The following is a 22,425-nucleotide window of genomic DNA, read 5'->3' on the forward strand; positions in this document are numbered from 1 at the left end:
GTCCCTCTCCTAATTTAGACTGGGTACATTTTTAAAAATTTACCCGCTCTGTGAATGTAATTTGTATTTTTATATCTTCTCTTATTTTAATCTCTAGTTTTATATTACATGTAGTTTGCATTGGTAAACACTTTTATATCATTTAGACTTAGTTCTCTTTCTACCAATTTTGCAGTCCCTTCTTGGCCATTTCTATCATGACCTTGGCTATAAAGGCTACCACTGCTTTTGCTAGCTGACATCAGCCTTCTACAGGGCACCTGGTTGGTACATAACATGGGTCTCACATATTGCAGAGTGTCTCCCAGGTGCTCCATTGTCTCTGGGATTTAATGCTGCAAGAAGTGAGAGGGTAGCTGGGATTTGTGCCTTTGTGGAAGGTTTGTTTTTTCCTGGCCTAGATATTTGTAAGATTTCCCATTAAAGCTCACAGGTCAAAACATTTACCAAAATGAGTCTAGGGATGACTCTCTTCATCAATTCTGCTAGAAGGCATACAGACCAGCTAGTTTGTATGTAGCCTTCACACTTCTGTGTAGCTTTCACATTATTTTTGCTGATCTGGCAGATAGGTATCAAAGTTTGTGTTCATTCTGTATTATGGATTTTGTAGTTAAAAAATGGTCAAATATTGCCAATTTCATATAATTCAATCTACCAGGTCTGGTTTTAGCCCACTTAAATTTGTTTCCTATTTTTTTAAAAGTAAGTTTCTTATTTGAGAATAGTTTTAGATTTACAGAAAAAAACTGGTGATAATATAGAGCAGTGGGGGTGAACCTATGGCACACAGCAGGCTGTCTGTTACCACCGACGGCTCTAAAGGGTCACCATCTCTGGTATAGAGTATTCTCACGCATCCCTCTCCCAGTTTCTCCTACTATTCCCAGGTCATGTTCGTATGGTGCATTAGTGACAATCAATGAGCCAACACTGATACACCATTATTAGCTACAGCCCATCATTTACTCAAATTTCCAAATTTCCTTAGTTTTTTTCTCTGTAATGTCCTTTTCCTGTTCCTCAACCCACCCCTAGGAGATCACATTATTTTAGTTGCTGTGGCTCCTTTTGACTCAAACATTCCCTGTTTTTAATAACCTAGACAGTATTGAGGAGTACGTATCTGATGTTTTGTAGATCAGCCTTCAAGGAGAATTTGCTTGGTGTTTTTCTCATCACTAGACCGGGGTGTGGGTTGGGGGAGAAAGATCAAGGGTAAAAAGTATCATTTTCAACATGTCATATCAAGGATGCTGGCGATGCTGATTATTGCTGATGTTGACCTTGTTAGCCTGGCAGAAGCAGTGTTTGTCAGGTTTCTCCACTGTCAAATATCCTCCCTTTCTTACTGTGCTTTTTGCAAGGAAGTAACTTAAGAAGTGAGTAGCTGTACACAATTCTTTAGAGCACGAAGGATCTATATAAGTTATATGGAATTTTCCTTCATGAGAGATTTGTCTATTCTCTCCCACTTAAGCATCGAATTGGGGGAAATATTTGTTTCATACTTTGAGTTATATTCCAATACTACTTTTAATTAATTAATTAACTAACTAACAGAGTCTTGCTCTGTAGTCCAGGCTCACCTTTAACTCATAATCTTCCTGTCTCAGCCTCCCAAGTGCTGGGTTTATTGGTGTGAGCAACCATGCCTGGTTTTCCAATTCTGCTTTTCATTTTATTGCTCAGATGTTCCAGCTTTGGCCACTGGAAACTCTCTAGTTAGCTGCTGTGTCCCCTTGAGTCACCCCATCAGCGTGTGGTGTGATGGTTATTCTGGGCACTTTCTTACTCTCTGACACTGCCAGATGTTCCAGAATCTTCTTGCATATTTCCAGCTCCATAGAACCAGCCCTTTCTCCAAGTGGCCTTGCTTTTTTTTTAAATTGGAAAATAGTGTAAGAAGCCAAACTCTTGTTGCTACTGAGGTACCTATTTTCCCTTTGATTTTGATACTGTTCCATGTGTCCTAGTTTCTGCTACCTTTTCTCTTACTGGATTGATCTCTTTCACCATTTCCTCTGAATTTGGAGAAAACATCTCAAGATTGCTCTCTACCTCATTGATTTTTATTTTCCTTGGCTTGAACTCTGCTCTCAACTGCCTCTAATGCAGATTCCTGTTCCGCCACCTGATATTTAGTTTTCCTTTTTGTCCTCTCTATCTCCTTCTCCATCTTAACCCATAATAAAGCAGCACTTTTCTTTTATTCTGCACTTTGCAGAACTTACCACCCTTTCTTTCCTGAGTATTTTGTCCAGGTGTCCTCTATTGCTTTGTCTCTTCAGACTTGGTACTTCATTCATGCACACTCAATGGAATGTTGAGAAAATTAGGTTTGGTTTCAGGTGATGGGAAACAAACAGTGACACACAGGCAGAAATTCCGCATCTTGGTGCTACATTTGAATGGGAGGGAACAGATGCTAACGCAGTGTAGTAAAGTGGTTAGTATGTCACACATTGTAATGGGAGTGAATTATGTTCCCCTCAAAGACATGTTAATTCCTAACCCCCAGAACCTCAGAAGGCAACCTTATTTGAAAACAAGGTTCTTGCGGATGTAATCAGTTAGGGCGAGTCCATATTGGAATAGGGTAGACTCTTAATCCCACTTGCCGAGTGTGCTCAGAAGAGAATAATGTGAAGAAGAGGGAAAGGGCCTCATGCGTAGATGCAGCTAGGAGACTGTGGTGATTCCAGAGGCCAAGAGAAAGGCATGGAGAGCCTAAAGCCCTCAACAGGGCATGGTCCTGCCCACACCTTGATCTTTAGCACTGGGACAGAATAAATTTTTATTATCTTAAGCCACTTAGTTTATGGTCCTTTGTTACAAGAGCTCCAGGAAAAGAATACAGATGTCAACCCAGGAAATGGAGAAAATTAGCAGAAAGAGAGAAGTAGGAATTTGAGGAGCAAGGATTTTAATTAGAAAGCACCAGAGAAGGCCAGAGAAGGCCGACTGAGAAAAGACCCCAAAGAGTGCAAGAAGGCTGGGCATGGTGGCGCATGCCTGTAATCCCAGCACTCATGGGAGGCTGAGGCAGGAGGATCACCTCCTGTGAGTTTGAGACCAGCCTGAGCTACATAGTGAGTTCCAGGTCAGTCTGAACTACATAGTGAGACCCTGTCTCAAAAAGAACAAAACAAAAAACCAAAAGAATGTCCGAAGGATCCAGGTGGGTGTGGGGGAAGCCTTGGCCAACAGACAGCACATCTGACCCCAGTCTTGCCCTCCGGGCCACAGAATATTGGAATCCTTTCTCAGGATCTCCAGAGCAGTGGGGACAGCTAGGCGGTGTATCACCCAGATCTGATTGAATTCCAGCTCGCCACTTCTCACTGGCTACCTTGGGATGTTTCCTTCACCACTATGAAGTGGGTATGCAAAAATGCCCTCCCTTGTAGGCTGTGGAGAGGATGAAATGAGAGAGTAAAGGTCAAGGGTGCCACTCCAGACCTGGCCCTGGTCCAATGCCAGCTATTTTTGTCATCATTAATGATCCTTCAACATTGGTTCAGCTGGTTGAGTGATGAACAAAACATCTGGTTCAGTCTCATTTTCTTGCAGCCTTTCAACTATTACCTCTGCTCCATGTACAAAAGCGCTTTAAACTTGAAAGCCCTCAGAACTCTGCTGGGCCTTGGGAACCAGGAGCTATTTCAAGTGCCCACCCCAGGGGAGACACCCTGTGTGTGGCAGGGGAATGTCGGAGCAGCACAAGTCTCTCCCCAGCCTGGCTGCCCACCCCTGAGTGCTCCAGGCCTCACACTGCTAGGCTGCACCCTCACTTTGGACAGCTGCGGCCCCACAGGGGAAGAGCTTGGGTACAGCCAGCTCCTGCTATCTGGGCTACCCACGGGGTCTCTCTTGGCTGCTGCTTCCTTGTCTGTAGAGGCTCCTGGGGCTGACATGTGACCAGAGGCCCCATTTCTGCCCAGAAGAGGACAGTGTTGCTTCCCTTGCTCCCTGCCTCTGGGCTTCTGGCACTCCATCTACCAACTGAGGGACTTGGAAGTGACAGCCCCAAACTGCCATCTGCTCTGACTGATGTAAGCTGGGACCTGCCCAAGTCAGAAGGGACACACCAACAGCTGGTGTCTGGGGTCTCCATGCCAATGATGTGGGCTTGAGGGGATGGAAGAAGAAACAAGTTCACAGCTCTGATGACACATGTATAAGCCTCCCGGAGTTCCCCACTGCCCTGGGATAAAAGACCAAATGTCTTAGTTCAGCCTTCATTGTTGCTGGGAACTGGCCCCAAACTCTATCCTCAGAATCTTCCCTCTCCATCCTCCCTGATATGGCAAGCTCCATGGAATTCCTGTGGCTCCCAAGCACAGAGGAGCAGGTCTGCCTACTTTCTGATCTGCATCCCTCCCCTGCCCTGAGGTGCATCCTTCAAGACCTGGCTGGAATATTGTCCCTTCTTTCTAAACCCTCTCTCCAGGTGGGATGAGTCACTTCCTGTCTTTGTTCCCAGGTCCCTTTATTCCAGGTTTCCCTGAGAGGTGTCTGTCTTCCTGGCCATGATGTGAGCCACTGAGGACAAGGACAGGTTGAATGGCAGACTGGTCTTTGAGTCCAGGGGAGGAGCTGGCACATAAAAAGTATTTGAGAAAGTTTGTGTAAAGAATGGATAAAGGAAAGTTAGAAATCTACTTACAACTACAGGGACTTCTGGTTGAATCTTTCTGTTCCTCAGCGACTGTCACCAGATGGGTTCAGGAGCCTGGGCTTTCAGTCCCAAAAACAATATGTATTTGCTGTTGGTTTTGGGCAAAGGAGATCCTCTGTCAAAGCCACCTCAGCATAGAGATGATAACTTGTACCATGCTCTCTCCAGATGAGGCTGAGAGAATTTCTGTGGAAGCTCTAAGAGATGTGTTGTACTTGGAGGTCAGCACTCTTGGCAAGGGCAGGACAGCAAGTAAGGGAGGGACTAAGCCCTGGAAAGCCAGAGCCTGTAGGACTTCAGCTAAGTCTGAGATGCCAAGATTGATATGAACTTGAGGTTGTTTCATAGTGAGGGGACTTGGGAAACCCAAAAGCATCTCCATCTGCCTATCATTCAGCACCCCACTTCCAAATAAGCTGTGCTTACCTTGAGCTTTTTGACACTGGTGCAGGGATCATTGGAGAAGCTTTCAGTGTCTGAAATCTCGATGTCCTCACCATATAGCACCCCAGTCAGGTCGTTCCTCACCTGTCAGCAAAGAGAAGGCAGAGGGTGGGTGTACTGGTGGTCACAGAGAGAGCTATCCAGCAGGGTCATTCTGGGGAAGCAATTCAAGTGGACAAGGCAATTTTCTCTGCTCCATGGATAATATGAGGGAGTGTCACTCACTGACACCTGGACAGGAGGAAAGGGCCTGCTAAAGTTGCCTATGGACTTCCTCGGATAGACTAAGAAAAGGCCCTGGCTGATGCTTCCCCAACACATCATCCTGCCTCAGCTAATGTCTTTGTTCATAATTTGCACTGTGGATTTACAATATTATTTCATTTTTATAGCAAAGAAATACCCAAGGCATTGAGAGAGATAATGAAGCATACAGGAAAGAATAAAGGCATTGCATTAGCCTGTTAAGTTCTGATTCACAGGACAACTAACATCTGTGTACCCGGAAAGCAGAAGGCTGCAAACTCCAGCATCACTAGGACCAGCCGGAGCATGAAACAGCCAGTGAGGAAGGATGTCAGGGAGCGAACTGGTGACCACATGCCTTCTAAAGTCAGTTGTCATTCAATTGTCATGCTATAACATGGACATGGGATCACACCCTTTTTGAGGGGAGAAATCAGAAATCTAAGCTTTTTTAATATGAAGCCCCCTACATTTCTTAATGTTGATACTATTTGAGGTTTGTTTTTTTATTTATTTTACAAAATAAGGATCCAACTGAATAAATCAAGTCCATGTCCAGCCTGCAGCAATGGCTAGGCACCCTGCGCTAGTCACCAATAGAAAATTGACTTTGTGTTTTAGCAGAAGGAGCCATGTGGGGGATCCAGTTTCCTCCTTTTGCTCTGCCACTAGCTTGCTTGTGACTTTGGCCCATCTCTGACCCTCTACCTCCCTAAGTCTCTGTTCCTTCTTATTTAAGATAATCCTTACAATCATCTCTTTTTCACCCCCAGGGATAGCTATTATCAAAGAACAGAAAACAACAAATGTTTGTGAGGATGCAAAGGAAACTGGAACCCTTGAAAATTGCCAGTGGGAATGTAAAATGGCACATCATTCTGGAAAACCAAATGGCAGCTTCTCAAAATAGTTAAACAAGAATTACCAAATGATCCAGCAATTCCATTTTTAAGTATCTACACAAAAGAAGTGAAAGCAGAGACTTGAACAGATACTTGCTCATAGCAGCATTATTCACAGATGCCAAAAGGTGGACACAACCCACATGTCTATTGATGGACGGATGAGTAAACAGATTGTGGTCTACACATACAGTGCAATACTGTTCAGCCTGAAAAAGGAACAGAATCCAGATACATGGTATAACGTGGATGAACCTTGAGGACATTGTGCTATATGAGAGAAGATGGACATGAAAAGATAAATATTGTATGATTCCAATGATAATAAGGTACCCAGAGTAATCACACTCATAGGGACAAAAAGTAGAACAATGGATGCCAGGTACCAGGGTCAGGAAGGAATGGGGAGTCAGTGTTTCATGGATACAGAGACTCAGTTTGGGGTGATGAAAAGGTTCTGGAGATAGATAACAGTGAGTGTTGTATAACAGTGTGAATGTACTTAGTACTGCCGAACTGCACACCTAAAAATGGTCAAAATGGTAAATTCTGTGTTGTGTATATTTTACCACAATAAAAAGGCATTTCTTATTTGAACAGTCAGGAGATCCTTCTAATGTATGTATCAAAGTGTTCTGAATAATCTGGCCTTAAATGTCACTGGCCACCAGGAAGCCACCACCAAGGAAGGGCAACAAAGGAGATATCAGTGGGATCTGCCATATTTTATTTCATTAAAAGAAACAGGATAGCAAGTGGAGCAAAATGTGAACATTTATTAATTCCCGCTAGCAAGTCCTTGAGAGTTTATTTTATTGTGTGCTGTTCTGAATGCTTGAAATACTTTGTGATAAATGTTTTGTAAAAGGAAAGAAGGTGTCACTGGCAGGGTGAATCTTGTCCACCTATAGTTTTCAGTTCTATTTTGATGGAAAATTGTTTGAAGAAAATTGCATTTTCCATTAGAGTTTATTTCTGCCAGCTTTTTGGATGCAAGTGGGGCTCCAGGATCAGTTGTGTGTGTTCTGGGGGTGTGGCGGAGTGACAGTAGTGGCTAAACACAGAACTTATTCACATGTGTCCCAGGTGGAGGGCAACACAGCTCAAGGTACTGGCCAATGGGCAGGTGCAGCCGTGCTCTGGCTCTCCACCTGCTTGACCCCCACATTTAGAGAAACCACTGGACTTCTCTTGAGTTTCTCAGCCTTTTCACCCGAACAGTGGGGACAAAACAGCAAATAACTCCCAGGATTGATTCAAGGCCCAGCAGAAATACTGAGTATAAGAACAGCTTTGTCAACTTAGTTCTAAATACTGCTTAAAAGTTGGAATGATCATTTCCAAGCATAAGGCATCAATCAGGGCTTAGATTATCTGTGTGTATGTGGGTGGTGTGTACATGAAAACTGTATTATAAATATGGCAGAATAAAATATTTTCTAGGCAATCAGGACTGAAGCAAACAAATACAACACCGGAGAGAGACCCTTCCATCCACCCCTAATTTCACAGATGAGGAAACAGAGGGTTGAGTCCCAATCCAGTGTCCTTCCCGCTCTCCCAGGATGGCTCTTTTGGACCTTGCCAGATGTGGATGTTTCCAAGACCCAGTGAATCAGAAGAGGGCAGAACAGGTGGTCAGTGCCAGCAGTCAGTCACTGCCCATCTCTCCAGCACCAAGGAGCCTGCCCTCGGCTCAAGGATGTACTCTAATGGACTTCTCAGGGAAGGCAAACAGAGGCCATCAGCGATAAATGGCATTTTAAGGTAACCAAAGCATGGAAAAGAAAAAATGTAATTGATCTTCCTCACAAGGGAAAACCCACCCCCCCCATATGAAGACAGAACAATCCTTCAGCATACTTGTGAAAAATGTACCAAGCAAACCTACAAACTCCTGGGTTCCCTTCTAGACCTTCAGGTATCTCTTGTTTCGTGGAGCCAATATTTAATCACAGTTTGCTCTAAACTGCATTTCTGTAATGGGAATTCTATGTTTGCGTTCATCTCCATTATAAAAGCCAAAACACACATTCCTCTGGGAAATGAGTAATCCTTAATCCCCAAGAAAATAAAAATGTAGAGAATGTTATGGTTTAAATCTGAAGTGTCTCCCAAAGACTCATATATTGGGAGCTGTGTCCCCAGTGCAGCAGGTTCAGAGATGGGGCCAAGAGAGGTGATGGGTCAGGAGGGTCTGAACCTTATCAATGGATTCATCTACTGAAGAGTTCACAGCTAGGGACAGCTAGGGAGGTGGGTCAGTTGGAGGTGGTGAGTCACTGAACAGGCCTTGGAGGGGATATCGCATTCCCAGCCCCTTACTCCCTGGCCCTTTTGCTTTCTCACTGCTTCCTGGCTGCCATGAGGTGAGCAGCTTTCCTGGCCCACACCCTTCTGCCGTGATGTTTCTTACCACAGGTCTAGACACATGGAGCAAAGGGCTCATGGACTGAAACCTCGGAAACTGTGAGCCAAAAAAAAGTTTCCTCCTACAAATTGTCATTTTCAGGAATTTGGTCACAGCATCAGAAAGCTGACACTAATAGAGCTACACTCGAAAAAATCCATCCTAAGTTTAAAACAGCCTAAGGAAAAAAATGGGTTAAATACACCTAGCTCTCTGAGCATCCTAACTTGGCAGACAAGACACTGTAGAGTGTCAGTTGTATCCCCCGCTAGGAACACATTGCTGATGGGGCTTTGCTAGTGCCCAGCACCATAAGAATCACACTAGTATCTCTAGAAAAGATCCAAATTCAAAACTTCCAAGCATGGTTCCTACTGAATAGGAATTACTTTTTTGTTGTTGCTGTTGTTTTGAAACAGGGTCATTCTTTGTAGCACAGGCTGGTCTTGAACTCACTATAGAGCCCAGGATAGCCTCATACTCATAGCAATTCTCCTGTCTCAACCTCCTGAGTACAAGAATTACAGCATGTGCCACCATCCCTGGCACAAATCACTTTCGCATCATTACAAAGCCCCAAAATTGTCAACCCAACCATCCCAGTTGGGGACCAACTGTACATGCTCACAGGCACACTCAAGCAAATGCAGGGTCCCCTGGAGCCTGATCTGCAAGTTGGGCCAAGTGATCAGCCACTAGGAGTCTGCTTGTGGACAGGCCCAGGACATGCCAGGAGGGGTAGAGGGAGGGAGACAGGTGCTGATGGGATGGGGAGAGAGATGGGGAAGGCTGCCCAGGGGGTGTGGAAGGTTGTAAACAGCTACCCAGAGCTGCTGGAAGGGAGGTGAGGAAGCTGGGCTCGCCACAGGCCTGGGCCTCTAGGCCAGTCTAGGGGAGACTCCCTGCCTTAGAACAGAGAACTCAGGCCCAGCCACAGGAACAAATCCTTAAGAAGCCACAGAAGTCATCTGGCACCACTGAAAAGAAAGGGGTAATGGGGAAGAGCCACAGGAATAAGCAATATTCAACAGGCTTGGGGACAACAGCTGTTAACCCTCCTCAAGAATGGATAAGGACTGGGGCTGTGAAGTGATACCAGGAGGTGCTGGGACAAGCTCTCCGGGTGGTCTGATGCATGCTCAAGCTTGAGACCCACTGTTCTAAAGGAAACAAGAGAAATTAAATAAGTCATGATTGATGGTACAAAAAGCAAATTTTAGCCACTTCCCCTCTGTCACGACTGAAGACTGTAATGTATTAACTGAATAAAGCCATTGTTGAAAAGGTATGTAGGACTAGGAACTACATTTCAAAAGGCATAATTTCTGGAACAAAGGAGGAGACATCACCTCTCTAGTCCCTCTCAGACCACACCTGGGGTGCTGGTCTCAGTTCTGATTGCCTTTTATCAGGGGTAGTGACAAATTGAATCCTGCTTCGAAGAGAGATGTGTGGCTAGGATAAGAACAACGACCCATCAATGGGGCAGTTGAGGACAGTAAGGCTCACAAAGGGTGAGCACACATTCCTGAGGCTCCTGAGCAGCTTGGGAATTGAAGATCCCAAGGCAAGACTTCAAGCTCCAGGGAAAGCCAACATTCTTCAAAAGGACAAGAGAGGGAAGAATCAGCTGGTGGCTCCGCTGAAAGCCAGGAGCTCTGGGGACAGCCCTCCTCCTACTGAGCAGAGTAAATGCCGCCAGGTCAGATCATCATCTCAGTACAGAGACCAGCACATCTGTACACCACCTTCCTCCCTCCTCAAGAGGAGACTGACAGTTAGACACCAGTTAGGCCATCACAGCGGCCTTGCTCCTCCAGATGACTGAGTGCAAACTTTCATCTACACGCTAAGCATGGCAACATGCAGCTGTTGCCATGCAGCTGATCTCCATCCACATGCAGCAAGACGTCAGGGGAGGAGGAAGAGGGGAACAGCAGAAAAGATGAAGGCAAATTAAGGTGGATCCACAGGGGATTCAATTTGGTGGTGGAGGGCGCATGTGGGAGAGTCCTCAGCACAAATAAGTCCATGTGATCCATTTTAAGTCTATTTGGGTCCCCATCCTATGAAGGAATCTGGTTACCATGCCATGCCTAAGAACACAGTGCCATACCACCACATGGCCTCCCCTGCTCTGAAGTCTACATCTCACTACTGAATACAGCTGTGGACACTGCTGGTTCTACTCTCGGTCTGGAAGTATCCCAGGTCCCTTCTCAAGCTACCTCATTGCCCTCCCCCATTGTCATGTGAGTCATTGTATGGTCTCCACCCATGCTATCCTTGCCTTGGAGTCCCATGTCTACAGGTCCTGCCAGGCTATGATCCCCAGCTACTCCCTGCTGTCCACAGGTAGGACCAATGAAGTCTCTGCCCTTACAGATACCCCCATCTTGGGCCTGGACACTCTTGTCCTCCATCCAGGTGATTTAAAGAATCTGAGGTCAGGAGCCAACAAGGGCATGGGCCCCTGTTGGCCTGGCAAGGGGTCTTCACAGAGCTCTGATCTTGTGCTTCACTCCCAGGGCTGTAGTTCCATCTCACAACCAGTTACTGCTTGGCTTCTGGGCTTCAGTACTTCCTGGACAGCCATCTACTGCCCTGTATTTTAAAGAATGGGATCTGTTTGCTTCTACCAGTCTCATTCATTCATTTATTTACTCACTCACAATAGCAAAGTCTTTATTCCAGGCACTGCGTGAGGTAATACTAGGCCTCTAATGTTAAGTAAAATATTTATTATTAATTACCATGGACTAATAAGGGTGAGAAACATTCATCAGATGATGTCTCTGGAAAATGTTTTAAGTATCTACTGAGACAAAGGCTCTCAAGTTCAGGAGGATGCTCATGGCAGAGTCTGTAACAGAGTCAGATCAAGGCCAGGAGATATATCAAGGAAAAGGATTCCAGCCTGAGGAGCAGCATGTGCTAAAGTCCTGTAGGGGAGGGAAGCGGTAGGTTAACTAAAGTAATGTTATAGCTAGAGTAAAAGCAGAGCCCAAAGCAAGGGGTTTAGGGAGGATGTTGGATTGAAATGAGGATAATAGATGGGGTAGACCATACAGGCCCTACAATTTATATGGAAGATTCTGGTCTTTACCCTAAGCACAATGGAAAGACATGATGAGGTGTTGGGTGAGAGGGCAACACAATTAGAGCCTCATTTTGAAGTGATAACTCAGGCTTCTGTGGTACTAGTGGAAGAGGAAAGCTGCAAGGGGACCACAGCACTAATCCAGGTAACAGATTCTGGAGGCTGGATGAAGAAAAGATGGTGGAGGTGACCAACTTGGAGAAGCATCTGAGGCAAGTAAGAATCTGTATTAGTCTTCCACTGCCGTGTAATAAATTGTCTCAAAACTGAGCAACTGAAACAGTAAACAACTATGGTCTCTCTATGAGTGAGGAATGGGGAGCCAGAATGGGTGGCTCCAGCTCTGGCTCATCCATGAGGCTATAGACAAGATGCTGGTTGCATCTGCCTGAAGACTGCATCTGAGAAACAATGGGGGATGCTTGTGACCCCCTCAATCAGAATCTCCTAGACGGGACCCAGGCATCACTGGTGATCATCAGGCAACTCCAATATCCAGCTAAAGTTGGTAACCACTGATTATAGGGGCAAAAACAGCAGAACCCATCACACTTCCAGCTGGCTGGCCAGTCTGCTTGAAGACCACAAGTCATCTGTTCCCACTTTCTTCAGGTCCAGGGTGCCATCTTTCCCTGAGGCTGACATTGTACATTTGGTCATCTGGTTCCTCCCCTGCCATCTCCTGCTCCAACCAAATGGTACAGCTCATCTTGAATCCCACATTCTTCTATTCCCAGCCCCTACATTGTAAGTAGATCCTGACAATGTCAGAAGGGAGAATGGAGACAAGGGAACAAAACTAAGCAAGGAAAATGAGAAAAGCAGAAGCAGAATAGTATTATAGTGACAAGTTACCAAGTTCAGACCATATGATCCAAGCGGGCCAATGACTGGAGGTTGCGAAGAGTATCAGAGACCCCTGTGGCCATGGTTCCCTGGACACCTTCCCTAATGAGGCCACTGTACCAGCTAAGGAGTCCTCCAGCAAGGCAGAGACCAGGGTGAAGATGAGCAGAACAAGGACTGTGCCAAATGCACTTTACAATTCTTTGAAAATTCTAATTAGGTTACAAAATGAACTCCAGAGCAGAGCAAATTCCCAGCTCTCCTATGGAAGCTAGGTAACCTACTTTGTCATTCAAATGCACTCACTATATATAGCCCTGACTTGTGCAAATGTCACTCCTTTTACCTGACTAAAGGGTATAATTATAGATTTGCTTCTATTCATTCATGAAATGTGTCTTCACTTGATTAAACAGTTCATTCAAGTAAAATCCATTAAAATATGGAACATGTTAAAATGTGGCTCGTTAGAGGCAGAGGGCATCAATATAGCTAAGATGCTAATTAGGATAAACAGGCATTTGAAACACTCGAATCTTTGAATAATTCAGGTCACTTTTACTGGGGCTCTAGCTCCCCAGGAACCACCATTAATTTAAGCTAATTAAAAAATTAGCCTGGAGAAGACAAGACCAAAGCAGGAAGTGGTGACCAACTTCAAACTTGAAGAGCTGTCACTGAGAAGCTCTCACGGGACATGTGATTCTGGGCACCCTTGTGGCAGTGGGAGAACCAACAGATAGATGGTTCAGGTGAGCAGATTTTGACCCCAAGCCAAAACATTTCTAATGACAGAGGAGGTGGTTCTGATAAATAGTGAGCTCTTTGTCATCAGAGAGAAGCTGGTTGGGATGCTGGAGAGGCTCCTCCTCTCACCACCAATGCCTGTGATTCCAGGAGAGTATTTGCACAATCTCAACTGTCCTCACAGTTTGGTTTTTTTTGTTTGTTTGTTTGTTTTTTTTAATTTAAAAGTTGATGAGGCAATTTCAGCTCTAAGGCTTTTCAAAGATTTTTGGGCATGCACTTCAATTCGTGTAGAACCTTCTCTGTGTGATCGCATTCCCACCTTTCCAGGACTTACTGAGGAAAATAGTTCTTTTGAAAAATGAAGCCACCTAGTTTTCGTGTTTCTGAAAATAAGTTAGCCCTTAATAATATACAACTAGAGTTGAACATAGGTTAAAAAAATCTTTAAAGGATAAGAATGTAAGTGAATATGTGTCTGAGCTACTGCTCGTGGGTTACACCTGTGGACCTATATGGAGCCACTCCACTAACATCTACGTGTGTGAGACACTTGCATATTTGGTGTGGAGCAAGAGGGTTGAATGGTGACCCCAAAATATATATCGAAGTCCCACCACCCCTCAAAACCTGTGAGATGGACCTTATTTGGAAAAAAGACCTTTACAGATGCAATTAACTGAATGATCTTGAGATTGCCCTGGAAAAATCCAATGTCAAACACCCTTATAAGAGGAAGGCTGAGGGAGATTAAGGGCAAGGACAGAAGGAAAAAGGCCATGTGAAGACAGGTAGTTGACAGCCAAGGAACCACTAGAAATGGGAAGGCAGAGTTCTCTTCTAGCAACTCCAGAGGCAGCCCGACCCCATCAGCAGACACTTTGATTTAGGACCTCTGTCCTCCAGAACTAGAGAGAATACATTCCTATTGTTTTAAGCCACCCAAGTTGTGGTGATTTGTTAGGGCAGCTACAGGAAACTCATACACCTGGGAACTTCTGATCCAAATCACATTCTTACAGAGAAGCCTGGCATCCTGCCCAATCTAGACACTCATCCCCTGCTGAGGCTTCCAAGATTGAGTTCCAGTTTCCCTAGCTGGCAGCACCTCTTGTCTGTCCCAAAGAAATATGGTGCTATGGTTTAGGACTATAATGTCTCCTAAAAGTCTCATGTGTTCAGAGGTGGGGCTTTTGGATCATGGGTGCTATGCTCATCAGAGAATTGCTCCATTGATGAATTTGTAGCTGGACATGCTGTTAGGAGGTGGGGCCTGGTCAGAAGAGAGCAGTCATCCTAGGCCTGGGGCCAAGGGACTAATTTGGGTTGAGCTGACACACAGATGGGTGTGGCACCAGTCTGTCCTTGGTTAGGTTCCCCAGGAAGGGGATTTAGAGTCGCCTGTAGGATTGCTGGAGAGACCACTCCCTCCTTTAGGAGGACTTGGGGAAAGTGGCACTAGGCATAGGGAGAAACTGAAACACCATTAAGTCTCAGCCAGGTCTGTCAGGCTGTGCAACCCTGCAGAGATTTCCCAAATCCAGGCAAGAAGGCTGAGCCAATCTTTGGGTACAGGCTACCCTGAGGAAAGGGGTGTGACCTCGAATGAGGCTGCTCCCTCTAAGGAAAGGCAAATCCAGCAGTCCAGAGAAATGCATCTGTTGATACAACCCTTGTAGTGATTCAGGCTGGCTCTATCTGTTCCTTCTGACACAAGACTTTTTTATGTAATTTCTAAACTTCATTGAAAGTCTGAGGAAAGGAGGAGAAGGAAAACCACTGATATGCCTGGTATACTGACTAGTATAATGCTTTTGTTGGTTATTCTCCACTTGCCCTCACAGGAATCCACCAGGAGGCTCTGACCTCTCTATCTCTGGAATTTGACTTTTATAGAAGGTATCATTAGAGATTTGTCCTCCGATTTCCACTTAGGGTCCGCCAAAGGGATGCCCCAGCAGGAATCAGAGGACCCATAGGAGGCCTCAGCAGGGCAGCAAGAGCCAAATGGGAGGCCCCAGCAGGAGTTAGAAAACCAACGGAAGGTCCTAGAAGGGGTCCAGGACCAATGGGACAACTCAGCAGGAGTCAGCCAGGAAGCCCCAGCGGGAGCCAGAGAATCAGTGAGGCTGCAGCACGAGTCAAAGGGTCAACAGGAAGCCCAGGAGGGGTCAGTGGGCAAGAAGAAAAAGAAGTACAGGTCAGGGTACTGCTGCTGTGGCTCCTCCTTGGTTATGGCCCTGGCCAGCATCCCCCTCCTCCCAGCTTCAAAAACACAGCTCTCTCCCCTTGTCAGTCCCCTGACAGTTCCCATTTCCCTGCCCCAAACAATTCCTTTAAAGTAAAATTTAACTCTCAGGATATGCCATTTTTTTTCCTGTGGGGTTCTTAAGTGGGACAACAGATAAAAGCTTTTCACTTAGAAGTTATCAGTGCATAAGCAATTTTACATCCTCATTTTTTTAACCTAACATTTTGTCATATTCCTAATAGCTCATTTTCTCCACCAATCAAACCTTCAAGGATCACTTTAATTTCCTGACCTTAGCTCTCCCTTGTCCAAGTCCTGCTGTCCCTTTTAGTCCCATGGCAAATAGCCCCTTCCTCATGAATCCTGGATTCGTAAGGAGCTGCCTGACACCCTCTAAACACCAGCATTCTCCACTTCTTCCTCTCAGACCACACTTTCTTAGCTCTTGTCATGTGGCTGGGAAGTTTCTTGAGTCATCTGCAGCCCTGAGAATCCACTGTGGCAGGGCACAAGTAAGATCTCCTCAGACCCGCGTCTGAGCTACTGGTGCACAGACAGGAGCTCAGCTCTGGCCGCTCACCAAGGTGAGGGGAGACGGTCTGCCCTTGCCCTGCCCTAGAGTCTGCCAAGCCAGTCCCTTCCTGAAGAAGGTGCTGAGTATGTGTCCTCGGAGGAAGTTGGCAGGGCAGGTGAGCTACCAAGTCCTGGGTGGACACTGCACCAAAGTGCTGAGCAGGCTGCCAGCCTGGGAGCAGGTTGGAGGCTCTGCTAAGCAAAGCACTTTTTTCAATGCATCTTCCTTAGAGTAAGGACCCAGAAACTCCAGGGACCAGTATTTAACCTGCAGAGTCCAAGGGGAATTTTCCAAAGGGGACCAAAATCTGGAAGTGCCAACACGACTGTTAGTTAACACCATGACTTGCTGCATGCCCATCTGGCCCTGGGTTGTGAGCAAGCAGCCCAAGTCCTGCAGGCCCTATCTGAGTCCTTGTAGGATTCCAGCACCATGGCCTGCCTTAAGCACCCCCAGCTGACTGAATGCATGAGACTACAGGATACCTACTTATCTCCTGAGGTGTATGTTGCTTAATGTTGGGTGCCCAGCATTCCAAGGAGGGCTTGAGAAGCATCTGTACCTCATCTGTGCTGCATTAGAGAAGAGGAAGGGTTCTTAGGCAGAAATTTCAGAACACTCCAGAAAGGAAGCCTGAAAGGAAAAGTAGAGCAGGCTACATATCTCAGACAGGTAGGAAAGGTCAGAGCAATGATGGGGCTGATATTTATTAAGTGTCCTTTACATGCCAGTCCTGCCACACTCCTCAGATCACTCCTCTTAGCTATTGCTATAGACCCAGAAAGGTTTAGTCATGGTAGAGAGGTTGAGTGAGCTACCCAAGGTCACACAGCCAGGACGGTAGTGAGCCTAGTGTTTAACTTCAAGTCTATTTCTTTCGAGAGCTCATACTACAAACCAGGAATCTGCAAACTTTTTTGTGTGGAAGACAGGACGATAAATATTTTAGGCTTTTCTGGCTTTTCAGTAGCTTTTGTCCCAACTACTCTAGCTCTGCTATTATGTTGCAAAAACAGCCATAGACAGGAGCAAATGAATGGAGGCGGCTGTGTTCCAATCAAACTTTATTTATAAAACCAGGGGCTACATTTGGCCCCTGGGCAAGGTCGCAGACTCTTGGTTTAAACCCATGACACAGCCTGTGGGTCTATTTTCTCCTCTTGGAAGCCTGTGGAGAGAAGTACACTCTGGAGTTGGGTGGTCCAAGGCTGGGATGCTGGCAGTGTGGCCCCATTGCTTGGCTGCTGCAGATGAGCAAAGAAACTTCTGAGACCCCTTCTCATCTGGAAACAGGGCATAACCGCAGCCTACTGTAAGGCTGTGGAAAGGGTCAGAAGAAGCTCCACCTGTTGCATGTGGCAGTGTCACTGTCCGACAGTGAAGGTGACGTGGGAACAACATAATGTGGGGCTTGGGATAGGGAGGGCAGTGATGACAGTGCTGCTGTCACCAAACCCCGAAGGCACATCATCTTATATATTTTGGCTGTGGACTTTCTGCAGAAGAATGCAGTTTTGCATCCCAGGAAGCCCTAGAGGAGATCCACAGGCCCCTATGGTGGGAGGACTTTTTGCCACCCAGGGAGGAACAGGTGTGTGGAGCTTGGTGACTCCCCATGGAGGGCAGCGAAGCAGCTGTTCGGAGACTTGATGTGGCAAAGTGTGCGATGTGCTGTCTTCCTGGGGTGGGCAGCCAAGCAAAGACGGGAGCCTCTGCAACCCCCACCCCACTGCCTGCTTCCCACAGTTACTGACTCATGCAGGAGCATTGGGCATGCCAGAAGGAATCCGAAATGCCCTCCGTGAGGCACAGGGCTTCTGATGGGGATTGATGGGAACTGAGAAGCAGGGGACAGTTTCTGCTGTTTCCACTTGAAGGTCATAACTTTGGCAGAGCAGGGAGGATGTGGGGATGCTCCATCAATACAACAAAGGCCAGGATGCAGCTGAAAATGCTAGAGAAGGCGTCCCTGGTCCACTGCCTCAAGACTACCACCATGTTTGGCGGGAAAATTTGTCATTTGACCAAGAGGATATTAACCTGAAATTTGAGAGCAAGAAGAAATATGCCCCAGAAAAACTACAAAATCAGATACAATTAGAACCAATATATGTTTTAAAAAAAACTTTAAAAAAGGGTAACAGAATAGGACATGCTCAAGAATTCTCCTATACAGTATGAGTATACCAAGTGCAAAGTATCAGAAACAGTGTTAACTATGAAACTTTGGGGAAAAATGGTAAATCTGAGCACAGAAGTCCAACTCCCACCTAAGCTACCTCCTGAAAACAACAGAGAGGACCAAGGGAGTATAAAAATAGGGGGAATCTGCTTCAGCAATGGAAAATAGGAAAAGAGTGCCATCAATATGCCAGCAACTTTGAGGAATTTCTGCCAGGTACAGTGCCAGCAGAACCAGATTGGAGGCTGACTCACAGCTCCCCTTCCTGAGAAAGTAGCATGGTGCTGCAGGAAGGGGAGGACAGGCATGCCGGTAGGGACTGACCTCACAGCCTCAGATGGGTTAACCAGTACCACAAGAGAGACTGGGCAATAGAAAGGGTGCAGAACTCACCACAGAGGACCCCCCCCTCCCAGCCATCCAGAGCCATCAGATCCAAGAACAAGCAAAGGCTCTAAGTCATTTCCCACCACAGACCTGGGTACCTCCCAGATACTGCAGGCAGGAGATCAAAGGAGGCCAGGAGCAACTCTCCACATCTTTAGCAGCTGTTCAACAAATTCTGAGAAGAAACCAAGGGAGAAAAAATGCCTCAGTGCCAGATGGTTCCCCAGCGCCTTTGACTACTTGTCCCTGGGTGAGTAGTAGGAAATTTCATCATCCTATCTTGTAGCTGAGTATCTGAGGTAAGAATCCAAAATAGTGTTTAGATAAAGCAATGAGGGAACCCAAGGAGAATTCACTCAAGCTGTAGGAAAATAGAAGGTCAAGGAAGGCCTAAAATGCACAGGGAACCTACAAAAACTCTAATCATAAAGGAAACAGACAAGACAAAGAACGTCATCTCTACAAAGATTTGCTACAGAAAGTAAAAGTAAATTGTAGTGTCCATCCATAATTCAAAGAAATTAAAGAAAACCTTATTTCTAACATGTAATATGAAATAAAGGGAACTCGAATTAAAAGAAGTCTGACAGAATTAAGATAGTATTGACAGGAAATGAACTGTGATATTGAATATGAGAACTTTAAAAATCATTACAAGGAAGAATTTAACTGTAACAACACTGACGGATGTTGTGGAGAATGACCTTGAAATGTTCTTTTGGAGACAGAGAACAAGAACTAAGATAAAAATGACCAGAGAAGAAATAATAACATGGAGGATAAACCAGAGAGACTCACTTAAGATTTTTCAATATTTCTAAAAAAAAATCTTAGAACAAATGAATAATAATTAAAGATATAGTAGAAGAAAACTTTTGTAGCCTGGAGAAAGGCCAGATTCTTCAAGTAAAAATAGTAATCATGTTTTAGACAAATATCAGATATGTGATATCTTTTCTTTTTTAATTTCAAAGTCACATAATCCTACAATCTTTTATTATGGTGTGGAGGGAATTATTTACAAAGGAACTAAATCAGACTGCCTCAGATTTCATTACAACACTGAGGTCTAAAGAGGTTTTAGGAAGAATATTATGATCACAGAACTCATCACTCATAAGAGAAGCAACAGAGAGAAACTGATTTATGGAAAGGCATACTAGATATAAAACTCATATGATCTTCCTGAAAAACATTACTCAAAGATGTACTTTAGGCCACAGAGAGATAAATCAAAAGACACATTCATGAAATATGTCAGTAGAAACTAAAACCATGTAAATATGAATTGAAACTTAAAATTATAGAAATTTCAAGATAAAATTAGCATCCCAAGTACAACTGAGAAAAGAATAGCTGTATCATGCAGAGAAAAATTAAATAAAAACTCAAATTATAACAACACAAAATTAAAGGTGCTGAGAGATGGGGAATAAATAAATGTGCTATTTTCTACAGCTTATAATAGATATGATTGCATTTCTATGTTTGCACTTAGAGAAGTAGAAGCCTAATATTTTAAACTTAAAGTGCAATTATGGAGTAGTTTTATATGATGATGAGTTACTATTCAGATAAAAATATGGGATTTGGCTATAGCTGTGATCAAAGAGAAAATTGCCTGCTTAAAAACATTTAATAGCAACCAAAAAAGTAAAAAAAAAAAAAAAAGTATGCGAATCAGGAAATTAAAACAAAAATGGCACAATAAAGAAGGAAGCTATTAATGATAAAAGCAGAAGCAAATAAATCAGAAAGTAAATAAAGAGAAGCAGAGACAATAAAAATTCATCTAAAAAACTTAACCATCCCTGGGAGGGTGAGTAATCTTTAACCAGGACATCAGTAGACGTTCTCTACCCTAAGTGTCAGGGTGGCTATTTTCAATGAGCAGGACAAGCAGACAGTTCTGTTCTGTAGCGAAATGAAACAACAGTAAGGGGCCAGAATTTTAAGAGAAAAACCTTCTCTGGCCCTTGGGGCTGTGGTTATTTGAGCTTCAGAAGCTCACCAAGTATGTTCAGAGACCAGGATCAGGGCAGTAACTAGGCAGACCAGTGTCTACAGTACCTTCAAGTAGCAGCAGGAAGCAAGGGCCCCAGAAAGCAGGCTCTCCCAGTTTTGTGTGGGGAAGGACACCAATTCTAAAGGAAGGTGAACCTTACCTCATATCATATATAAAAAATTAACTCAGTGGGGACGAAAGACCCAGATGTAAAAGCTAAAACTACACAACTCTTAGAAGGAAATATAGGTTTAAGTCTATAATGGTCTATAAATGGTATCCAAAGCAAAACTTGTTTTTATTTTATCAAAATTAAAAACTGTTATGCAAAACATATCATTTAAGAAGGTAAAAAACAAGGCATAAATGGAGGAAAATTTTTGCAAATTATGTAGACAGTCTCTGAATGATAGTGTTTTAACTTAGGATTTCTGACTTAAAATATTACAAAAGTAAAATACATTCAGTAGAAACAAAACTCTGAATTTTGAATTTTCCCCCAGGCTTGTGATGTGCAGCCTGATACTCTTTCCTGATGCTGGGCAGATGCAGAGAACCTCACATCCTAGTGAGCCATGCAGTGATGAAGATGGAAAATGGATTTCTACCATGTATTGTGCTGCCAGTGTCTTTTGGGTACAAGCATTCAATAAGTTACATATGCTATTCAGCACAGGATTATAAGGCACGTTTTGTGTTAGACAATTTCACCCAACTGTAGGCTACTGTAAGTGTTCTGAGCACATTTAGAGCAGGCAAGGCTAAGCTGTGATGTTTGGTGGCTTTGGTGCATTAAACGTACTTTCCACAGTGTTTCCGATTTATAATGGGTTTATCAGGATGTAACACCATCCCACATCAAAGAACATCTATACCTGATATGGGTCTAATATCCAGGAAATATAAAGAATTCTCTCAACTCAATCACAGACAATCCAATTAAAAGCTGGCCAAGAGATTTAGATAGTCTAATCTCCCAAGAAGATATACAAACAATCAATAAGCACATTTTCACGTGCTTAACATCTTTATTCATTAGGTTAACGCACATTAAAACCACCCTGCACCCATTATGATGACTATAAATGTTTAAAAATGTAAGTATAGGCCAGGACGTGGAGAAACTGTAGCTTTCATATATATATTGCTGATAGGAATATAAAAGGGGTGCAGCCGTTGATATAAACGAGAAAACGGCTTGGCAGTTTCTCCAAATGTTAAATACGGAATTACCATATGACCCAGCAGTTCTACTTTGTGGAAAGGTACATATCCAAAACAACTGAAAGCATACTCATATGTCCACATAAAAATATGCACAGAGAAATGTTTATAGCAGCATCATTCATATCAGCCAGAAGTAGAAACAACCAAAGCATCCTTCCGCTGATGAATGGGTAAACAAAATTTGTTGCATTCACATACTGGAATATTATTTGGCCATAAAAAGAGGTGAAGTACTGATACATGCTACAACATGAATGGACCTAGAAAACATTATGCTAAGTGAAACAAGCTAGACACATAAAGCCATGTATTTTATGATTCCATTTATGTAAACTGCTCTAGGCAAATCCATAGAGACAAAAAAGAGATTTGTGATTTTCAGGGCCTGGGGCAAGGAGAGATGAGTGGATGCTAATGGACATG

General features: G+C 44.3%; 1 protein-coding gene across 1 annotated transcript in view; it reads right to left on the bottom strand.

Moving 5' to 3' along the window:
* Gabbr2 (gamma-aminobutyric acid type B receptor subunit 2) overlaps positions 1-22,425 on the bottom strand; it is a 364,313-nt gene that overhangs the window by 179,026 nt on the left and 162,862 nt on the right. The window contains exon 4 of the mRNA XM_010614387.3: positions 5,108-5,209. Within this exon, the coding sequence (XP_010612689.1) occupies positions 5,108-5,209 (102 nt within the window). The remainder of the gene's footprint in view (positions 1-5,107; positions 5,210-22,425) is intronic.

This window comes from Fukomys damarensis, unplaced genomic scaffold, assembly GCF_012274545.1.
Source record: "Fukomys damarensis isolate Sample0158 unplaced genomic scaffold, DMR_v1.0_HiC HiC_scaffold_36, whole genome shotgun sequence".
NCBI classification, from domain to species: domain Eukaryota; kingdom Metazoa; phylum Chordata; class Mammalia; order Rodentia; family Bathyergidae; genus Fukomys; species Fukomys damarensis.